The sequence below is a fragment of the Fusarium fujikuroi genome, chromosome FFUJ_chr02, assembly GCF_900079805.1.
Source record: "Fusarium fujikuroi IMI 58289 draft genome, chromosome FFUJ_chr02".
NCBI classification, from domain to species: domain Eukaryota; kingdom Fungi; phylum Ascomycota; class Sordariomycetes; order Hypocreales; family Nectriaceae; genus Fusarium; species Fusarium fujikuroi.
In genome coordinates, this window is record NC_036623.1 from 4746144 (window position 1) to 4767780 (window position 21637).

Genomic DNA, 21637 nt, shown 5'->3' on the forward strand with positions numbered 1-21637 from the left:
TGTGACCGCCCATTTTTGGGGACCATCCTTGTCACTAAGATCTGCTCGGGCTACAACCTCAAGAATCTAGTTTCTTGCAGTAGTCATACTACGAGAGACGTTTATGGAGTTTTGACGATGTTTATGTATCCTATAGCTCTCGTAAAGATCCAGTTCTCGGTTATCTAGCAATGCGCCTGCCAACAGTCCCGAGAGTCAGCCTAGCATGACTAAGACGAGCCGTGTTGAGGGAGACAGCGAAGCAACAATGAGTAACCATTCAAAGTAAATAAACAAACAAAAGATGAGACGCCTAATTGATGGTCGGGGACATTTCAAGAGACTGTGATACAGTTGTTTACCGTCTTCGGCATGGAACATTGTCAAAGAGACACTCCATGTCATAGCAGAGCGTTATGGAGATGTTGGGTGTGAGGTATACCTGACTCAGTGGTCGCCCCTCCTTGACTATCCCCCGTAAACCAGTCTGACGCGCCTTGGAGGCTCTGTGATGTTCAAACTAGCCCTGAAGAATTAGCGGGTAATTCAGCAGAAATGCCGGCACTGACTTTGGGTTTGCTGAACCAGGCGAGACTAGGATAGCTTTTACGTGTCATTTCAATCGCTCCGCCTCCATCCCTTGGATGATCTGGAGAGTAAATACTGGCCTTTTTGAAGGCTATAATCTTGGTTAATTGTAGATTTAGGGTGTAATAGATATCTCGAATATTCCCGTCTAAATTGTTGCGGATGTTCACAGCCGTTCAGTGAACAGCTCCCACGCGTACGTCAAAGCTTCACGGGCTGTAAGCCTCTCCATCCTTCAGGCCCTCACATCATTAAAATAAGTGACATCGCTGGTCGTGCCATGAGCTTGACGTTCCTCGATAGCACTTCGATTCTCTTGCTCACGACTTTGCCCCTGAATCTGTCATTGTTCCTGAGACTTTACAATATTTGTGCTTTTGTTCGCTATTTCAATACTTGCTCATCAATTGTTCTCGACCTGCCTCGTTGTTAATTTATTATGTTGCTTCGCCATGGCGCCATCGTGAACGCTTAGTGCTCCAGCACTGTATGTTCCATCAGCTATTTAATCGCGTGGGAAGCTCAATCGCAGGAGCAGTCTAATCCTAGGGGTAGTCTAGTCGCGGGAGCACGAGGCATCAACCACTACTAGCCGCAATGGCACTATATTCAAGTTCATCCTTGACATTTCCCTACCCAACGACAATTAGGCATCCATTGCAGATACCCATTAGAGCTACAATTACCGAGTGAGGCGCCCTTGCCGCGCCGGATACCGCGAGAAAAGTAATAATTCCTCCGGTTGGTACGACCATCAAAGCAGGCTTTCGCTCCCGGACCGGCTGACTGTGTATTAGCAAAGTGCAAGGTGTCATCACGGAAGCCCACAAGTCTCAAGCAAAACCCCGATCCAGGTGTCCGATAACCCCGACTCCACGAATGATACCGGTGTATCTGATCTAAGCCCAACAACTGGACTTGTCGCCGACGGTCCTCAACCCACAAAGACGCAGGCGCCCGTGAGCGATGACATCGATGCCGGCCCGGTCGAAGCCACGTCGGGTTTCCGTTATGATAGCAGCTCCGAGTCTGCGCGGCCGACCGTCGAGACAACTACCTCCCAGCCTGTCCCAGACGCTACAACTGACGCTGAGCAACCCCAGCCCGATGAGATGCGAGACAACTCTGGCAAGCTATTTCACTGCGGCGGAGTTTCCAGGCAGGCTGTAAACGTTCCTCAGTCAACTGACAACTTTTCACCCCCTTTTGCACCATTGCCGTTGAGGATGAACGTGTCACAGGCGCTCGGGGAGTTATCGTTCCGTGTGAGCATGAGCAAGATCCTGCTTATAAGTCATTTCATGGTGATACAATCACAGCGCATAATTACAAGAATGCCCTCGTTATCTCCTCGGTTGGCTAGTGTTTGGTTGTCCCGTGGGGGAGAGGACGGCGATGGAGGTGGCTTCATTTATCCCCTTCTCCTGACTGGAGAACTAAATGCTGGTGAGAAAGTCGATGACGACAATGATTTTGATCAGTCAGCTAAAAAGGAAGTTATGCATACGTGAAGCCAGCCTCGAGCCAAGCCACCGCGACAAGTGAAGGTTACAGGCTCAGTGCTCAGCTTCAGCCCAAATGCACCAGGACCTTTTCGTAAATGAACTCCGATGGATGTAAGATCTTGTAGTCTCTGGCGACTGTTTCAGAGAGAAAAGAACGCTAAATGCCTGTCAGAACTCAGATTGAGGGCCGTCTGTCCTACTCGTCAGTTGCGCCACGGAGACTCAGGCGCACTGTAACCCTTACCGTGTCGCCAAACCTCGATCTAATCTGAGATAGAAACGTTCCTGCAGATAATGAGAAGTTTAATTCTGCTCTAGTGTCGCAAAGGCTAGTGATGAGACAAATTAGCAGTTTGGGGGAGAACGTGATATTGAGTCTACTGGTCTTGACCCTGATACTGGACGAGAGACTGTCGCAGAACACCACTCGGGCAAAGATCTCTCTCAAGACATTACCCAGGATCCAGATTACAAATACTGTGGCAAGTAATACTGCGGTTATTGCAGCGGATATTGAATGAGCTTAAGCCGACGCCACCTCCTCACCATTTGACGCTGTGCTACCCATCTCAAACTCCAAGTACCCTTATCACCATCACCCGAACCTCGTCCAGCGCAATCACAACTGGTGCCACGACAATCGATGCTGCAGTCATCTCTGAAAATGTCCGAAATCAACCTTTGGTGAACCGCGAGATACCCCAATATCCAACCACGATCGATGTGAAGCAACCTCCTGGCGCTCCTGACCTTATCAACAACCAATACCGGACTTCGGATGACCAACCCTCCTCAATTATTTCCGATACCCCAGTCATTCATCTGGCTGTTCTAGCACACTCGACAACGATCGGCGATGGCACTGTCTGCGTTTACCCAGCCTGCGCGCGAATGAATGCCTGGCTGCGGCCTCGAACTTGTCTTCGCAAGGTGATTCGGCGAGATTTCCCCTCTACACAGATTCCCACACAAATCGGCGTCCGAAGGAGTGATAGAGATCAGGGCCGCATGGCTTTGATTGAAAAAAGGCTTCGTAGAGGGGCTTATGATCGCGCAACGAGTGAATTTGATGCGGACATTGCTTTTGGGGGTTACACGATTGAGTTGGCCAAAGACGCCAGACTTAATGAATGCATTGCTCGGTGAAGCTGCTTGTATTGCCAGGTTTGAACATGGCGCTCAAGGATCCATAGCAAAGCCAGTAGCATCATTGAATCGTACGCAGAAGTGATCAAAGCTTACTGCTGGACTTGTCACCCGAATTGGTTGGTGATAGCGTACCTGCAAGCTGTGAAAGTGCAAGTAACACGACAGGGTCTGGATCTGAGGACACTTTCACTTGGTAGACTCGCGCAGAAGTACAATGGGCTGCTGCGCCAACTGTGATTACAAGGACTAGCTAGAGCTAAGTACATGGACACTGAACCTGTGCCGTAAAAACTGAGGGGAGATATTTCTGTGTCTCAAGGAGAGTGATTCGAGATACCATTCCACCAAGACGTCGTGCTTCAAGGCCCGATCCATCATCTCCCTGCTGCGACCCCTCTCTCATGTGCACAAAAACACCAACGTAGAAGGCATCTACTAGCCGAGAATCTTCTTAGCCTCCGAGAGGGAAAGCTCCTTAGCCTTGATTGGCCCTGTGATGCCTGTTGCCTGCATCGACTTCAGCATGAGAGCGAAGTCGAGCTTTCCGTAGTAGAGAAGCCACCATTGGAGGCTTGGCATAACCTGCATAGCATCAAAGTTCTTTCCAAGCTTCTCGAAGACTACGGGTTCCTGATCAGGATGGATAAGGCGTCGTTCTCCTAAGTCACCGCACGCGTTTCGGTCATAAATCAACCAGACAGGATGGTTAGTCTTGGTGGCATCAATGACGAGGACATACTCAGTGTCGACATAGTCTTCATCCGTCTCTTCCTTAGACTTCATCTGTAGCTGCCCGATCGGCATGACTAGAGAAGGAAGCTGTTCACCAGAAGCTGTGAGTGTACCGGTGTTGGAAGGCCCCGGACCAAGGCGAGAAGGGGCGGATTCAATCTTCTGCAGAGAGATCAACGCAGGATGGGCATGATAGTCTCCAGACTCAATGTCTGCAGAGGGTGATAGTGGTGGGAGCTCCGCCTCCTGCGTCCACAGAGCCTCAGAATTTGTTGCGACTGCAAACGTATCCTCGCCATCGGTGCCGAGATCAAATCGACCTACCTTAGAGATGGTCAAGCCAAAATGATGCTTAGAAATAGAGCCGACATTTCTAAAGTCCTTTCCAGTGAGCCGCATGAGCCACTGATATGCCGATAGGGGCGGCAATTCTCTGTCCAACTTGCATGCCTTCTGTAGAAATTGATCCACGATCTCGTCGCTGCCAGTTTCATGTTTCAACTTCGCCAAGTAATCGTCTGGAGACACTGGGGTAATAGAGTCAGCTAAATGCAGTTCGGGAATTGTACTTGAGAGGAAGGACTTACTAGTCCAAGGTTTACCAACTGTTTCCTGAATCTCCGCAACGCGTGTATTGGAAAGCTCACTGGCTACCATCTTGCGACTTGGTTGTATGGATATCTGGCTAGAGGGCTTCGGTGATTGCGACAATATTGTCTGGTATGCTGATGATGGGAAGGTGAGTGTCTGGAAACTGGTCAGTTTGTGGACAAGTTGCGTCTAGCATGTACGTACATTAGCAGCTGCGTGGGATGCGGTCTTGAGAGAGAAGGCAAGTATCCGAGTCCACTAAATGCGACGAGGGGATACCCTTGTAGTGAGTGGTATGGAAAGCTTGCAAGACGCACTGAATGGGGCTTGGTGGAATTCGACGTGATATGATGTGAAAAGGGACGATGAACACTGCTTCAGTTCGTCGTCGATCTGCGCTGTACAAAGCCAAGAAATAGAAGCTTTGATGCCCAGAGCCTGTAATGGGGGGTGATCAAGAGGATTGAAGGGAGGGGGTGAAGGGTTCAGTTCCCTGGGAGCTGATGCAGAGCCAATGTGTTCGTGTTCTTTGTGACAACAGGGATTACTACCCCGCTCTTCCCGTGGTCGAATGAATAAAGGGAGCTGAGGTCGGTCAAAGTTAGGTGGGGGAGTTGTGCGGAGGTTCCTCTAGCGGGAGCCTGATCGAAATACAAGTTATCGCCAGTGACACGAAGACACCCGATCCTTGCTCTCAAATGGTTTCGCAGCCACACCTACGTACAAGGCAGGTCGGAATGGTTCGAAAGCGGTGCCAAGGCTTTTCGTTGCTCAATAGACTTTCGAGGTACAAGTGTTTCTTGTGATACAAAGATAGTCGCCTCGGCTTACAGAAGTTCAGTGGTGGAATCAGAGTACCAGGAAGCAATGGGGTTGAGAGAAGTAGGATGGACAAGGGGAAATTCGGAAGAAGTTGAGGGAAGTTGGAAGGGTTGAGCTGGTAGAGAGCTAGTCGAGAGTGATGACAGCCTTGGCGTCACTGGCACCTCGAAAGCCCACCTCAGTGTTGGCAGTGGCATGTACCGAGGAGGTAAACAAGGGCTTCAAAAGCACCCCCCTGCCTCTTCGATTAAACGAGATCTACTGGGCTCACCCCCAAAAAATTCACAAACCCATACAAGCTGAACAATTATTTGTTCAAAACCACAAGAGCCTCCTCATCCATTTGAGTCAATTACTCTTGAATTCTATAAGTCGAGCTTCCTATTCATCCCGAGAATTGTGTTTTATCTATTGTACCAGCCTAAGCAGACATGGAGGTCTACCATGAACCACGACCTCCCAAGTATCGCGTGACGCCTGACCTATGGCGGAACCAAGATCCCCCAGGTAGAACAAAGCTAAATACCTGTATCAAAGCAACGCGAGTGCTTGAAATGATACTTGAAGATCTGGGAGACGAACTTCGGCACCCAGACATTGCAGCCCAAGTAGTCCAGGATGCTGCCGACCTTATCACCCTTATATCTTATCTCTTCTATGAGCCACTACTCAATGTTCGGGCTGCCGTGGAGAGATGGTCTGTACCTGACGACTTGAAATATGAAGTATATCCTGCGTACATGGAAGCCCTGGACAGGCTGTATCGGTGTTTGAATAATGCGATCGAATTCGTCTATCGTGCATTGGGCAGCCACCCAGCCATTACAGCAATGATTCAGAAAGTTTATGCCTTCTCAGCATCAGAGGACGATGAGTCACTCGAGATCTCTGCCATCTGTCCCTTTGAGCTGCTTCTAAGAGTCGTAACGGCTCGTGAGAGATGGGCTAACCATGGTATGCATTGCCTCACAGAAACACAACCACAAAGGCACAGGGCTGACCTAATCAATTACAGAGGCACTCTTTAAAGCATACAAGAAGCTCAAAATAAATGACGCTATTATTGAGAAGATATGCATTCCCCAATCTGGTTTTGCTTGTCTAGGCATGACAGTAAATGGAGATCCAATATGCGTCTTGGCATTTTCAGCAGACTATTGGACAGGCTACAAAGAAATGGACACTTTCGTCAGGGAGCTTCGCGACAGCCGCCGTCATGCTTTTGACGGAGTACAGCGGCAGCAAATTGTCGAATGGAGCAGCGCCCTTGGGGACAGGTACCGGGAGGGGATGACTCCACTCAGCCTCATCGCAAACCCCCCTGGCCATTTCACTCACGAAGACTACGTCGCCTCACCCTTTCGTTGTGACACTTTCAAGCCCAGGGATCGATGCACTCGCTGTCAAGCACTGTTCAAATACGAGGTCATCGAGGTCGTTCGGAATCTGGAGGCAGCCAAAAATCAGCGAAACAAGCACAGGAGACCAAACCAGAACTGGAGCTGCGCGGAGGTTTATGCACACTTCTTTTGTCAGGAGCTGAGCGAGAATGGACACTCGCCATGTGAAATGCATTGAGAACGCCATTTCTGTAAGCATTGAAAGGAAAGCGAAATATGGTGTCGTCCTCTCTTACTCTGTCTCTCTCTGTCTCTCTATTTCCCATGTATTCTGTCTGTCTCTATCGCTTTCCATCTCACTCTTTGACTTGCATTTGCTTGCTCAAATACGCCATTCCATCCTTAACTTAGTCAATAATTTAGTTACATAGTCATTTATTCACTCCTTTAGTACCAAAGTTTATGGATACAGTTGCAGCAAATCTTGACAACATGTTGCTTAACAAGACTCTTGAAGAGATCTAAACTACCTGATTACTTGTAAGGGTGAAGCCCAAGGCAAAGATCCATTCAAAATCGGGTTTGACCTAGTGCCCACTGAAGTTTGTTGACCATAGCTACGAAGATGTCTCTTGGCTTTGTCGGCTTTCCTGCACTTTGTGATTTCTTTCGCGCATTCAATAACAGCAAATGGGTATAAAATCTACTTGATAAGCTCTCCGTCATAGGCTCAACTAACATGAAGATATGACATGCTTACTCCAGTGCCGATCTTAACTACGTTCGAATGAATGGAGTTCTTATTAGCTACCAGCTCGCAAACCATGAAACAAGCCCTGCTATTTGGGTCTCTGGTCATTTGCTCAACCGCAATAGTGATATAGACTGCCTAGGCACAGCTCTTCAGTCCGGCCAGTGGCACCTGACCATTTTACCATAGGGCCGCCTCTGCATCACCATCTTACTGGATTCATTTGCCGTACTTGAGTTCCAACAGCTATTTGCGTGCTGATGTCCTTTTCGCCTGGTAGAGATGCGGAACCGAATCATGGTGCATGGATGTTCGGACATATTCGCCTGTTGAACTAGTGCACTCTTGAGGACAATTGAACGAAACGGGATGGGGAATAATTGAGAACACGCAAAGATAGGAAGCGTTCATCAAAGGGACATGTTTAGATTAATATATCTTTAACTATGGAAATGCGGCAAAAGGCTTCGTCAGCCACAGCATTCTCCAGCCGGCATCAACATCTCCTTGTCCCCATGGCGCTCTGTGCCCGGTATGATCAGATCACTGAGGAGACGGTCTATTTGTGCTCATCAACAGAAGTGACTCTGTTCCAGGACGCCAGAAAATTCCCGAAAGTCACGTTTCTGGCCCTGATTTCTCCTGTCATCCCGGTCTGTTGAAACGAATCCCGAATTTGCGTGAGATCGAGGTTGCCATAGGATTGGATCCAGTCTTGAATACTTGGCAACACTTGGGTGGCATCAAAGTTCTTCTCTGTACCACTGAATACAGGCTCAACTATGTTTGGTTTAATGTAGGAACCGGGATCCTCATGACTTCTAATGTACCGGTCAAAAATCAGCCAGATAGGGTGCGCATCCGCGACGGCATCGACTACCAGGACATATTCAGTATCGATTGAGTAGATGCCGGCCGTGTCCTTGTATCGTCTCCGTAACTGCCCGATCGGCAGTACGATGGAAGGAAGGGGTAGACCAGCTGCTGACGGTTTGGGGGTCTCGCCTTCGTGGAGAGCAGCAAAGATATTGGACTGACTGGTAAACTCAAGACACAACAGGCCCGGATGATCGCTGGGAACATAGGATGAGAAAGCGGACGGCTTCGTCGGTGGTACATCATCCACGGTCATAATTCCAGGAAATGATGTCACAGTAAAGGCTGGCTCACCGTTGGTAACCAGATCGAAGTGTGGGACGTTATTGGTGGCCAAGTCCATGCGAAGGTTGACGACAGCAGAAGGGTCTGAAAAGTCAACTGTGGTGAGACTCTGAAGCCATTCCTTTGGTGTCTGACACGGGGCCGTCATCTCTACCAAGCTGCTGCCGTCTCCGGTTCCGTTCTTCAGCATCTCGAAGCAGGCGGCACGGCGGGCTCAATTAAGATATTAGCGAATGGGACTTGTTGCAGAATATTGACGGAAACTTACCGGTTTCCAAAGGGTCATCAGGGACATGTCTGCGGTATGCAAAATCAGGGTCTTCGATAAGGATTTCAATCTCCTCATTGCCGTCATCAGAAGTCATTTTGGCATCCATGAGAATTTCTAGATCCTAGATGAACGCAACACTTTATTGCCAGTTGATGATGAGTAGTTGAAGAAGAAGACGATCTTGATGTTGGGAGGTCGATTGTCTCATAGGCGAGTCTGGCTGGATAGGCGATGCAAGGTGGGCATGGGACAGTGGCCCAAATAAAAGTTAATGGCAGAAAAGCTCTCTGTACCGAGGATGCAGGAAGCATGAAGTTGAGAAGGAGAGGGTTGAGATGTGAAAAGTACTTGGTCACTGCACCAGCTCGTTTTCGACCTGGCCTTGGGTGGGGCCACAAGCGGGCACGTCGGTACACGCGACATTCACCTTGCTTTCTGCCGAGTTCTGAATGACCGAAGAAAAGACCCCGAAAGTCAGAGAAGTTCAAAGAAGGTGCCTAGGTAAGGGGTTTACTTGGGGACAAAAGAGTCTGCTACCGCGACTCATAAGGTCTCGAATATTCAATGAGATATCACGGATGTCCAAGGAGGTTGAAGTGGCTCAAGTGGTGGATAACTACATTGACGTCCAAGAGGTGTTCTTTTAAGTCTCTTCCAAACGTGTGTCCTGGGAAACCAAGGGAATGTCTGATCAGGAAGAGAACACGCTTGGATCAATTTGTCTCTACCTATGCAATGCGCCGCAGGGCTTTGTCCATCAAGTGACCGTTCATCAGGACATGATCAACATCTATCTGATCCTATGGCTCTCCATCTTCCTGGAAGAAAGATTTCACCGCCATGAAAATAACCTATTTGTTCTCCAGAGCCGCGAGATCCTCTGATGTTGCGTTCCTGACCTTGACTTCTCCAACCATCCCTGTCTTCTTAATCGGCTCCTGAAATTGGGCTGCACTCAGCGTTCCATAAGTTTCAATCCAATCTTTGATACTTAGGAAAACTTGAGCAGCAACAAAGTTCTTTCCCAGCTCGAAAAGACCAAAGGAGCTCTCTTTGGGTCGGTGACATCCTTGAACTCGTCAAATCTTTGATATCGATCGTAGATTAGCCACACAGCATGTGAAGTTCCAGCAGCATCAACAACCAGGATATAGTCAATGTCGATGTATCGCGGAATGCCGCGCGCTGTCATGAATACCTTTTGCAGTTGACCGATGGGCAATACCAGAGACGGTAGGGGTTGGGAGTGGCAATGTCCTAGGCGAGGAGTGCTGGGATCCTCGAGCTCGATGCTAAGAGAGACCAGGGCTGAGTGAGCGCTAGGCTTCTTGGTTGGCTCAGGATGCAAGCTTAAAGCTCCAGGAAATGCACAGACGGTAAAGGTAACTTCGCTGTCAGTGACCAGATCGAAGTCATCCATGTTATCGGCAGTCAATGCATAGCTCAGGTTCGTGATGCCGACAGAATCTGCGAAATTTGCTACACTAAGCTTCTGAAGCCATTCTTTTGGTGACTGGAGCGGTGATACGATATCTATAGCCGATACTCTCTCCAAAAAGGGAATCAGGCTGTTGTTTGTCCCTGCTAGTTTCTCTTTCTAGCCTCTCGTTATAGTTGCCTGGAGATCCTGCCGGTCATGTTAGTAAATGGAAGCTGCGCTCGAGTATCAGGAGGGGGCTTCTTACGATCTGTATGATCTCCGCATAGCGTTGATCCGATATCTCATCGGCAGCCATTGAAGCTGTGAGCCGGATGTGGTTTCGCAGTCAGACTTGTGGCTGGGAGCTCAAATCAGCACAGAGACGTTGGAGCTTAGAAGTGAAATACGAACAAAACAATGTTCAGAACATCAAAGGAAGCAACTGGGCCCCCCCTAATCCGTTGCTGTAAGAGAAGTTGAAAGATGAAATTCGTTTGCAGGACGCTGAAAGTCACAGTCTGTTGTGAATGCGAGGTCTGTTATATGTATGAGGGAAGAAACTAGCTCGGGGCCCAAGCGGGCAGGCTACATCACAAGGGATGTGTGGGCCTCAGGCACACATATCTCAACACAAATCCCTCTGACTCATTGACGAGATGAGACAGATCATGCTTCGGCTGGACATAGGTGGACTTGATCCGGGAAGAACCACGTTTAATCACCCGGTGACACAACTTTACAACGTTCTTCTCTGAAGAGTTCAAGAAAGTCCTGGCTCACTATTCGTGGAGTTCCAAACGCCGAATGGAAGATTCAGGATGTCAGTTAGAGGTAAAGCAGGATAAAGTGCGTGGGAGCCCATCGAGGCAAGTAATCTCAGAAGGCCGCGCACCACTATTTCACGCTAATTAGCATTTGTTCATTGACTGAGTTAGCTGCCCTTTGTATTGAAGTTATGTTCAAGTCACTGTGATTCCTTGTGCATCCATGTCCCTCCTGATATCAAACCGACACCAGAGCCTGATAATCCCAACTCTGATTGCTAGAGGAGTTGTAGTAGATGTTCTGTTCGGGTTTGGCTTCAGCATTGGAATAAGGTCGCAAAGAAGCTCATTTGACTCAAGGGTCGTGGGAGCGGCTGCTAATTCGGCCGCTTGCTGAACAAGAGGCTCACTTGTGTACAAGCAGTCTTTCCAAGAGAAAACATTCGCCGTAAGCGCGCCTATCATATTCAGATAATATTTAGTGGTTGAATAGGAACCTTTGAGTGTCCTCATCCATCACCCATGTTCGCACCCAAAGCCCTTGTGGGAGTACTCAACTACAGAGACCTGCCTAATGCAGAAATGAGAATTCCCGGAGCCTCGGAGCCTTTTCAAGCATAAAGACAAGCTTGATCGTGGTGACTTCCAGCAAAGACTGACTTCCACCAATGGCCGCTTGATACTGACACACTCTGGTCTTGGTAACAGTTCCCTTATCCGTCGACATTTGATATGACTGGAGGAATTAATGACTGTGATCACCTGGATACCACCTGGACAGCGCCCCCGCATGCAACGCTGGGCTTTGCAGGGAATGATGCATGCACTTAAACTTGGCATCATGGAACAGTGAGAAAACCTTTTTAGATAGACTGGTGAAAAGTATAAAGCCTTGCGACATGCCTTGTTGATATCCATTCAATGATTTACAGCAGGGAACCGTCTTCAACAAAATTCATCATGCATTTCCCCAGCGCAATCGCTCTTCTTACAGCCTTGCCCTCGGTCCTGGCCTGTAAGGGCTATACTGGGGGCCTTCCCAAGCATACGGGAACGAAAACTCTCGGTTCTCCTCAGTACATTAAGAAAGGTCAGACTTTTGACGCTGGATGGGTCAAGTATGATCGTGGGGTGAAGTGTACAGGCCAGTCTGAAGGAGGTAAGTCACGATAGCATTAGTACTAGTAATCTCCTGGCCATCACTAATCCTTCCCTTCAGGTGAGAAGGACACGGTTTTTGTACTTGAAGACGGGGCCAAGTTGCGAAATGTCATCATCGGCGCCAATCAACGCGAAGGCGTGTATTGCCTCGGATCCTGTACGCTTGAATTCGTGTGGTTCGAGGACGTCTGCGAGGATGCCATCTCCATCAAGGGCGGCGGTACGGCCAACATTATTGGCGGCGGAGCCTACAAAGCTGCTGATAAGATCATTCAGCATAACGGCTGTGGACACGTGAACATTATCAACTTCTATGCCAATGATTACGGCAAGGTATACAGGTCTTGCGGTAACTGCAAGGGTAACTGCCGACGCTCCGTGCATATGGAGGGCACCACTGCCGTTAACGGTGGGGAGTTGATGGGCATCAACACCAACTTGGGCGACAAGGTAGGCATCTTGATCCAGTAGTAACCAAGTGACTAATGTATTATAGGCCACTTACTCCAACAACTGCTACCCCAAAGTCCAATGTCAGGGCTACAATGGTTGTGATAAGGGTAACGGCGCTTGTGAGCCGACAAAGGCTGGCCTCTGCTAAGCGTATGAGTAACCGCCTCCAAATAGTGCCTATTGTGAATTTCTGCCCCAATTTTGACCTCAGAAATATTGACTGAAGATTACGAGAATCTCGCTAGCGGATTGAAAGGTGCTGGTGGATGATCTTCTGACATAGATGTATCGTATAACACGAATCAATACTCCACGATTTAATCTTTCTTTTCCGTGTTCCTACTCAGTGATTTTGAGTTTGACACCTTTCGGCCACGTCATGCCCCCCCCCCCCCCTACCTGAGCACTACGAGAGTGTTTCAACGTATGGCGCTGTGTTAACCTGAAGCTGAAGTTTCGTGATAATTCAACTGCTTTCTCAAGGAATTGAGAACATAATAATACTTGTTTCTTTTTCTTTTTATGATATTTTCAGACTATTAAAATACTTATACATAGCTAAGGCAAGTATCTGTCCCGAGAGTAAAAGCCCTGGATCTTTATGCAGACCAGGTTCTCCCCGACGAAATCGATAACAAACAGCTCACACAAGCTACGCCCAAAGCAAAGAAAAGCATCTGTCTCATCTTTCATAAGACTCCATTCTCTCTTTGAACACGGTTCGCTTACCTCTGACGGAGATAGTAGGGGCAAGGCTCAGATAGTTCATCCAAATAATCAAGACACCTGCGTCCGTTCAAAGTGTACCACACGCTCTTCCATGTGTCCAGCAATTGATGTTTCCATTTGGGATCACCTGGGCGTTCTTGTTCCACTTTGATCCATCCAGTAGGGGGAGTGGTTCCCTGTCGAACAATTCGGAGCTTTGCCACAAACCTCGGCGTATGGTCTTCGTTAAAGAACTTCGCGTTCATTCTTTCCAAAGGGACCCTTGACAAGGGGCTGAACTTCCTTCCATGAAAGAGGGCCGAAATACACGTCCTTGGTCTTTTCAAAGTACTGAAAACTGGCCCAATAGCCGCCAATAGCCCCGGGACTGTGCTCGTATCCCCAATGGCCCACGTATGGTATGGCTTCTTTGAGAATAGGAGCATCTGGATGCATATATGGTTTTTCTGAGCCGTTGAAGTGGCTGTCATGGGATCGTCCTTTCCAGCTGGGTACTGGATAGAGGCCAGTGTTGAATTGCCATTTGATGCCAGTATGAGCAGAGTCTGGGACGTCAGTCTGAGTTCTGACGCGTTGAAGACCCTCTATCATCCAATATCCAGCCACGTTGGGGAAGATCACAGAGAACTCTTCGAGTTTCGGGAGCTTCTCGAGATCTAGGGCTTCACCGAGAGGACTTTCGAAACGCCACATAGTGTCGCGGTCCGTGGCACGCCTGTAGAAGGACATCTTTGAAATCGAGAGTAGTTTTCGTACGGGAAGCACAGATATACCAGTGGCGGTACGAAAGTCTGGGAGGCCCATGTCGAAGACTCGCAGTGTATCAATGTCCAGGCTCATCCGAAACACAGCACGTTGATCAACAACTCCTTCAATATTCTGCTCCGCGATGGCAAACCTATACGTCAATCTTGATGACAACTTCAGTGCAAGAATGGAATCCTCCCATGTCGACTGCAGCTTTGAATACCTCCGTAACTCTTTGGGTCGATTAAGCAGGGTTGGTGTAACTTTAGGTGAGCTTGCAAGCTCAACGATTCGGTGCTGAATTTCTCGTTGTAGTCTAATAATGAAGGATCGGGCGACTGCTGAAACCTTGCTATCTTCAACTCAAGGGGGTTCAAACCTGCCCACGGAATATCCCAACCACGGAGCCTCAGCTTCGGTAGGACTTATACTGAGAGGATCCCTATATCGTTTCTCGTTCATCCCGTCAGACCTCTGCCGAAAGAGGAAGTGCTGAAGAATTAAGGCTCGATACAAATTGTCAAGAATGTATTCCCCAAACGCCTTTTCATCATTCGGGCTTGGTCGAGGAAACCCAAGAGGGAAGCGGCGGCCATACGTATCCGTAGAGTGGTAGGATCCATCTTCAGGCTAATCGACAGGTGCAAAGACGATGATTTGAACAGCATGAGGAAGTATAAATAACGGGCGCCGCAAATACTCCTCACGCTCGACGATACATCCAGGGGGGACCGGTATATTAGTCAGGATCAGCTTCGGCTCGGTGAGAAGTGTAGCCAGAGTCGCAAGCCATTCGCGTACGGCAGTATTCTCCCGAAAGAATTCGAGGAGACGCATTGGCTCGTTTGTATAAGGAGATAGTTCTGAGCGCAGCCTGACACTGTGTACCTTCTGATTCTGAGTATGGTCAATAAGATCTTGATTCTGCGCGCTCAGGAGCAAAGCAAATGAGGTATCGGAATACGTATTGATCTTGTCCTTTTCTCGTCTACCATGGTAGTGCATGATATCAATGGCTGGACCAACAATATCTGGTACAACAATGTCCACGTACGAAAGAAAGTCTGCTTCGCTCGCGAAAGACAAATACTTGGCTGCACATGTCACAGATATCTCACCCTGGACCTCGTATTTTTGAGTCTTCAACACCCGAAGTCCTGCTGGTACATGCCCTGGCACGTTCCATGGTATCTTGCTGTTTGGGGGGTGCACGATAGAGTAATCGGAGTTGCGGTGCCACTCCGCAAGCTCCCGACTCCGGCGCGCGATGCTGCCATACCCGACAAACTCTGCACCCATCCTCTCGATGTTCTGCGGGAGGACCTTATGAACGTGCGCGTCGTGTAGCTTCTGAAGTAAGGGTACTGAACGCTTAATGGTTAGCTTTGGTCCCTCAAATTGTGACATCGTTACAGGATCGTACTAATGTGAGTGGACAAGAGCCCAGGATACTGGAACGTTGTGTGAGACAGATCCGGATCTGGTGGGCCTATGTGGCTTGCGAGTGATCATTCGATGTGGTGGATGAGTCGTGATGTTGAGTGGCAATGATATGGGCTATGGGACGACTCGGAGCTGATAGACTGAGTGGAGGGAAATGGGTCGGGAGACGAGATGACTGCGAGGTTGATTCGGAATGTTGAATAACAGCGGCATCGGTCACGGAGGGGGTGGGAGACCATAGATGGTATGAGAGGGACGAGTGGTCGGACAGGTGCGTGGTTGAAGATGAGGTTGAGAGTTAGGAGGCGGGAGAGATTAAGTGGGAGATAGGAAGAGGTGAGATGATGGGTCTTGGCGGATGGAAGGCACAGAGAATGTCTTTGGGCCATCCGCTGCGATTATTTATTATGAGTGGCTACTGCCCTCCTGATCGACGGCCCGGCGTCTCGACTCTCAGTGCCCGAGACTCAGAGCCCTAATGACGTTGAGACTAGGCAAACAGCGTCGGAATTTCGACCTCCACTGGCTCTGTGCGCCTGTATAAATCCTGTGGTACACATGCTAGCCTCCGTCAATGCTTCTCGCGGGTATGAAAACGGTTCACATACCGCAGTCTTCCTCCCCAGGTGACCGTGGCCGAGCACTGCATTGACCTCTGCCCAGTCAGAGGGCCCCAATTGTGTTTGTCAATGAACATCTAACGGCACTGGAAGGCAATCCCATCGACTTTAGTTCCGCTGGGACCGACGGACTATGCCTAGTCAGCCACCATCAACATGGCCCAAGGAGGTAGATACCGACGGAGAGATTTGATGTGTATGAAACGGCCTCCTAAGCTCATTATAAGCTGGCACGGACTGAATCACATGGAAGTGTAGCAAATCAACAATGGTGTACAGGCGAAGAAGAAAGGGGCGGCGGTGTTCTAATCATATGGTATGTACATGACATCGGACAAGGACAATAAGTTTAGGAACGAACCTAAAGAGAGTACTAGTTTGCCAGAATGATCTTCCTTCATCTTCCTCACACTATAGATAATTAGAAGCACTGCTGTTGGTCTGCAGTTGGTGTAATGAACCGACTCTTGTATAAGCATGTTCATCATCTGACTCTCTAATGTAATATCACGCCTTACCTGCGTCTCACCTCTGTCCTTCTATCCCAGCATGTTTTGAGTCCACTCTAGGAAGGATTGACAAGTCCCTACCGGTAGATTACGGCTCATGTATGGCGGGTCCGAATTGATGCCCATTATTTACTGGGAAATCTCCAATTCCCCATATGATTTGAAATGGGTCTCTTCAAAACATGTTGTCACCATGATTGAGTTTCCAAGTGGCAAAGCTCTACAGCAATTTCTTTTTCCTTTTCCTGGTTCTACCTATAATAATACTATTCATTTCCTAGACCCCAATTATATATGTTCTGGATATTGTAACTGTCAAACTCTATAGCCACAGAAACGCGTGACAGCCAGATGCTCAATCAGTCAGCTCTGTTGACGGCGATTGCATTGAAGGCGAAACCACAGGAAAGGGGAAGTTTGATTCGGCAGCACGTTTCTAAGCTCCTGAGACATTAATCTATCTCTGATGGAGGCTGTAAGAAGGGACCGGACTTGGCTCCTCCTGAATGGTTTTCAACGTATAGCGCACAGCGTTCTATGTCTTCAACAGTTGGTGTCTCCAGGCGGGATCTGAATCATCAGCTTCCTGTACTTTGATCCACCCTTTTGGAGCGGTCATACCCTGTCGGACAATCCACACCTTAGATACAAACTGCGGGGTGTGGTCATCAAACAGAGCTTTATTGCCGTTCTCTCCATAGGGACCCATAATCAAGGGCTCGATGTCAGCCCATGAGAGAGGGGCGAAGTAGACTTCCTTGGTTTCGTGAAAGTATTTGAACCCAGCTCAAAGTCCTCCAACTATTCCGGGACCTCGCTCATATCCATATTTCCCGATATAGGGGATACTCCCAAGTCGGTCGGATGGGTCACCACCGTCAATATGGTTGTTGTCACAAAGGCCTCGGCCTATCGGAGATCCCGCTGGTATTTCTGTGTCGAGTCGCTCTGCGTTGTAATAGCGGAAGAAGTTGAATAGCCACTTGGTGCCAATATGAACTATAGTTCCATTGTCAACTTGAGGTCTGACTTGAGGAAGTCCATCCATCTTCCACTCCTGCCTCACTGCTGGAATTATCAAAGAATACTCGTCTAACTTTGGAAGCCCGTCAAGCAACAAACCAGGAGCGCAGTGACGGCTGTTGTTACAGAAAGACTCAAGGGCATCCTTGGGATGATAGCGACTATGATAGTCCTCTATGAAGAGGAGCTTTCGCACAGGGAGTGGGGCGCGATGGCCACGTCTATCATAGAAGACTGGAATGTCTTGGTATCCTGAGACGAAACTCAACTGACACGTGACCTGTCACGGACTGCCGACTTTTGTCGAGGCTTTATCAGTCCCCTCAGCTCCCCCTCAGCCCTTGATCAGCCCAGATCGGCCCTGCTCACCCCTTTGGCTGAGTAGTGCCGCTCCTGTTTCTTTAAAGTTAATAATATTATATAAATTATGCTTCTTGATAAAAAAGAAAATGCCTCTTTAGTTATATAAAAGGATGGATAAGTTAGGGTAATCTTAAGATAGTAGGTAGTTTTATTATATTATTAAATTTCAACTTATAGAGCTGTTTTTAGGGGGGTTAAATCTAGAATAATTAATAGCCAACCACTCTTTAAGCCTTTGCCTTTAATTGACCGACGTAATAACCTTATAAGTTATTCTTAATAGTAACAGTTTTTATTTAACTTAATTCCTTAAGGCTCTTTTAGTTTCCTCTCTTTTATATAAAAGCTTCCTATACACATAACCTATACAGAAACAGCTAATCACAAAAGGAGCAACTACCCAGTTTCCCACAGCCTCTTATTTACAGCTGGCGATATCCAAGTTGCCTCCCGTAACAGGAATATCCTTGCAGCCTTGAATCCTGAAACTCTTCATTTTCTTCGCTTCTTTACTGGTATTCTTTGACCACTTTGTGGGCCATAAGTCGCCTTTGTCAGCGGCGGTCGCGGACCCAAGTTTCTTGCCCCGACAGCCAATGTCGCTATGGATTGAGACGGAGCAACGGGTCCAAATGAAGCTGCAGAACTCAAAAGAACCAACGCCCTTCGAAGTGATGGCCTTGTCGAAATTATAGCAGTCGTTATCTCCGACACTGCTGTGGTAGTGGCGTTTCTTTCCGTGCTGGTCTTTTCCGGTCCAGACTGTAAAGCTCCATGCGTCTGTGCCTGCGATGGCAATTGTGGTGAATGTAAGGAGCGAAGCGAGCTTCATGTTGGATTGATTGTCTGGTTGTGATTTGAAATGATTGGATGTGTTTGTGAAAGACTGTGTTGTATTGCAAATATTGCCAGGCGTGACGCAGCTATTATATACTTAGCAGTGGTCTAAGATCGACGAAGATCTACAGTCATCATCGGATGAATTTCTCAGCTCAGTCATATCAAGTACTGCAATTTTTCATATGCTCATTCGATGGTGATCTTGTACACTCGAGAAGTCCTTTTGTCGCGCAGAGCTCTGGGGGAGGAATTACGGCCCCTTGCACTTAACCATGCAGTGGGGGCATCGAAATGGGGCGTAGTCGATCCTTCATTGCTAAACATAAGGCGCATAATGTTCGATGAAGCTAAGCACAGGCTTGGAGCCAGGACTCGGCGACTGTTTCCATCGAAAAAGGCACGGTGGTAATAGTTTCCCCCCCCCCAACCTCCTCCTGCACACTCCTCCACTCCTAAGTCCTGATTTTAGACGAAAGTATTCAGAGCACTCTCTGCCCGGTTTCGTCTCAGATGTTAGCATGTGACCCCGCAAGGGGTTTAGACAATTACAGTACATTCACGTTGAGAAATGTCACAAGCTCCTACTGGCCAGAAGAACATTGTGCCCAGCTAACGGCGCAACGGAGTTTAAGTGGGCCAATGTCAACCAATAGTGCTCAAGCACTGGTGTGAAGTAAGACGACAGTCCAGTAGTCACGGATCTTCACAAGACTCTCTCTCCGTTTCGGGCATTCTGACTCTTGCATATGTACTGGGAGCTCCTTGGTCAGCTCCGCCATAAAATTGGGATCAGCGGTGATTTCGTCAAAGAAACTGCATCCACAAAGTGCACCAGCGAGATTTGGAAGTCATTCTCCGTACCTTAGTTTCTTCCAGCCTATCCAGTAGGGAAGGCCTATTCAGAAGACGGCCTTTCGTCAGACAGCCTGACCTGATGTGTATACGATGTATACGAGTATGCATAGCCTCAGCATGTCTGCCTGATTCAGTGCGTCGATCCCGCCCCCTTACTCACTTGGCTGCGCCCCGCTCTTGCTCCTCCTTCCTTAGTTGGCTTGTAATGCGATTTCTACCGTCGTTGTTTTTACCCTTCCAAGCCACTCATGCCCCTGTAACCCCAACCTTTGGCTGAACTTCTATCTAATAATAATAGTAAACCTAATTATGACACAAAGTAAAGCCTATTAATTTAAACACGAGCTCTTATGCTTTATTTTCTTGAATATCTTTCCTATTTTAGCCATTGGTTTAATTCCCTGGCCCTTTCTAGATACAACGTGATGACCGAAGGTGGAGCCCATTTCCAACCGCCAATCGAAGAACTCTTTGGCCCGCTCATGGGTCAGTCTAAGCAGGGATGATTATGCATATCAGGTTCCGATTCCCCGTTGTCGTTATTGTTACCAACGCGACAGCTTGGTAAGGCTGCAGCAAACAAGATGAGATGGGAGTCCATTGCAGTTCGTGAAGCTCGACTGGAGCGGGATTGTCTAATATTATCCGCTATGCCCAGGCATCATCCGTTGCGACCAATATAACAATATAAGCCCTAGTCCCGTTACCTCTGCAACGGGGGCCCTCGTTTTTGGGCGTCATTTGGTCCAGCGGTCTTAGCAACATCATCCTGCCCTGCGCTGCGGCTGAACGTGGGACTCCACTATATATATTTCAGGGGTTAAACTATATTCCTCCACACAAGCCGCTAACGTGGATGATGATCAATGGCATTGCTCCAACCCCGGGCTTGAGTTGCAAACCCTGGCAGCAATATGTTTGTTGGTGACCTTATCTGCGCGGCTAAATTATTTCAGTTGCTACAACCACGGGGCAATAATGGTTCCGAGCTTACATTGGAGTATTTGTAAAAAATCTCACTGGGAAGGACAGTAGAAGCTGGCTAAGTCAGGAAGAAAAAGGAGAGCAACGCCCCAGAAAACCTCCATCTCCATCACTGTGATACACCATCCTCGCTTAAGCACCACCTCAAGCGACACTCTGCTTCCTTCACACTTTTCAAAATGAAGTTCTCTGCCGTTATTGCCTTGCTCCTTCCCCTCTCCGGCGTCCTCGCTTCGCCAGTCACAGACTCTGGCCCTATTGGCATCGCAAGAGACGAACATGCCACAGGAACTGAGCCCTTGAGCGTCGATCAGAGCGAAGCTGATTTGGTGGGTCGTGACATCTTTTCACGCTCCACTAGGAAGTGCAAGATCGTCAACGTCTCGAACCGCGCCTTCTGCCGCAGTGGACCTGGCACCAACTATCCGATCAAGTACTCGGTGTACAAGGGCCAGGAGTACAAGTTTGATTGCTACAAGAAGGGAACTTGTCATGAAGGCAACTGGTGAGTTACTATGAACCTGTCAACAACGGCATTACGTGTCTGATGGTCGTGGTCTTGTAGCACTTGGGACCGCCTCCCGCATGCTGAAGGGTATTGCTACGTGTCTGGCGCCTACACCGACAGCCGATGCACTAAAGGTTCGTATATTCTCTTATCTTACACGCTGCTGGTAACGCGTGTTCGTTGCTAATCTTCTACCCATGATAGCCGCTCTCGGAAAGTGTTAGGTTGTTACTCTACTTAATCATATGCTGCAGTAAAAGCACATTGCAGGCTACTTCGTCCGAGGGAGGGCCCACAATGCCAACATCTTTGTTTCGACTAGCGTTGAA

General features: G+C 48.4%; 11 protein-coding genes; 4 read left to right on the plus strand and 7 right to left on the minus strand.

Annotated features, from left to right (window-relative positions):
• Positions 1 to 1164: 1164 nt before the first annotated feature.
• On the plus strand, positions 1165 to 3218 carry FFUJ_03803 (uncharacterized protein; the record flags this gene model as incomplete). XM_023572984.1 is given in 4 exon segments in its annotated part: positions 1165 to 1256; positions 1370 to 2074; positions 2350 to 2569; positions 2580 to 3218. 4 exon segments carry the CDS (start codon positions 1165 to 1167, stop codon positions 3216 to 3218), a joined length of 1656 nt encoding a protein of 551 aa, XP_023427242.1.
• Positions 3219 to 3656: 438 nt separating this feature from the next.
• Positions 3657 to 4610, minus strand: FFUJ_03802 (uncharacterized protein; the record flags this gene model as incomplete). The annotated part of the gene is made up of 1 exon (XM_023572986.1): positions 3657 to 4610. One exon carries the CDS (start codon positions 4608 to 4610, stop codon positions 3657 to 3659), a length of 954 nt encoding a protein of 317 aa, XP_023427012.1.
• A 1187-nt stretch (positions 4611 to 5797) lies between these two features.
• On the plus strand, positions 5798 to 6944 carry FFUJ_03801 (uncharacterized protein; the record flags this gene model as incomplete). XM_023572987.1 has 2 exons in its annotated part: positions 5798 to 6320; positions 6382 to 6944. The coding sequence occupies 2 exons, from the start codon at positions 5798 to 5800 to the stop codon at positions 6942 to 6944; spliced, it is 1086 nt and encodes a 361-aa protein (XP_023427013.1).
• Positions 6945 to 8016: 1072 nt separating this feature from the next.
• On the minus strand, positions 8017 to 8983 carry FFUJ_03800 (uncharacterized protein; the record flags this gene model as incomplete). XM_023572988.1 has 2 exons in its annotated part: positions 8017 to 8831; positions 8887 to 8983. The coding sequence occupies 2 exons, from the start codon at positions 8981 to 8983 to the stop codon at positions 8017 to 8019; spliced, it is 912 nt and encodes a 303-aa protein (XP_023427014.1).
• Positions 8984 to 9880: 897 nt separating this feature from the next.
• Positions 9881 to 10625, minus strand: FFUJ_03799 (uncharacterized protein; the record flags this gene model as incomplete). XM_023572989.1 has 2 exons in its annotated part: positions 9881 to 10486; positions 10575 to 10625. The coding sequence occupies 2 exons, from the start codon at positions 10623 to 10625 to the stop codon at positions 9881 to 9883; spliced, it is 657 nt and encodes a 218-aa protein (XP_023427015.1).
• Positions 10626 to 12033: 1408 nt separating this feature from the next.
• FFUJ_03798 (probable pectate lyase) lies at positions 12034 to 12835 on the plus strand (the record flags this gene model as incomplete). XM_023572990.1 has 3 exons in its annotated part: positions 12034 to 12232; positions 12293 to 12684; positions 12731 to 12835. The coding sequence occupies 3 exons, from the start codon at positions 12034 to 12036 to the stop codon at positions 12833 to 12835; spliced, it is 696 nt and encodes a 231-aa protein (XP_023427016.1).
• Positions 12836 to 13641: 806 nt separating this feature from the next.
• FFUJ_03797 (uncharacterized protein) lies at positions 13642 to 14256 on the minus strand (the record flags this gene model as incomplete). The annotated part of the gene is made up of 1 exon (XM_023572991.1): positions 13642 to 14256. One exon carries the CDS (start codon positions 14254 to 14256, stop codon positions 13642 to 13644), a length of 615 nt encoding a protein of 204 aa, XP_023427017.1.
• Positions 14257 to 14793: 537 nt separating this feature from the next.
• FFUJ_03796 (uncharacterized protein) lies at positions 14794 to 15570 on the minus strand (the record flags this gene model as incomplete). The annotated part of the gene is made up of 1 exon (XM_023572992.1): positions 14794 to 15570. The coding sequence occupies one exon, from the start codon at positions 15568 to 15570 to the stop codon at positions 14794 to 14796; it is 777 nt and encodes a 258-aa protein (XP_023427018.1).
• A 1952-nt stretch (positions 15571 to 17522) lies between these two features.
• FFUJ_03795 (uncharacterized protein) lies at positions 17523 to 17783 on the minus strand (the record flags this gene model as incomplete). Its single annotated transcript, XM_023572993.1, has 1 exon — positions 17523 to 17783. One exon carries the CDS (start codon positions 17781 to 17783, stop codon positions 17523 to 17525), a length of 261 nt encoding a protein of 86 aa, XP_023427019.1.
• A 756-nt stretch (positions 17784 to 18539) lies between these two features.
• FFUJ_03794 (uncharacterized protein) lies at positions 18540 to 18953 on the minus strand (the record flags this gene model as incomplete). Its single annotated transcript, XM_023572994.1, has 1 exon — positions 18540 to 18953. One exon carries the CDS (start codon positions 18951 to 18953, stop codon positions 18540 to 18542), a length of 414 nt encoding a protein of 137 aa, XP_023427020.1.
• Positions 18954 to 20979: 2026 nt separating this feature from the next.
• On the plus strand, positions 20980 to 21532 carry FFUJ_03793 (uncharacterized protein; the record flags this gene model as incomplete). XM_023572995.1 has 3 exons in its annotated part: positions 20980 to 21305; positions 21366 to 21442; positions 21513 to 21532. The coding sequence occupies 3 exons, from the start codon at positions 20980 to 20982 to the stop codon at positions 21530 to 21532; spliced, it is 423 nt and encodes a 140-aa protein (XP_023427021.1).
• Positions 21533 to 21637: the final 105 nt, after the last annotated feature.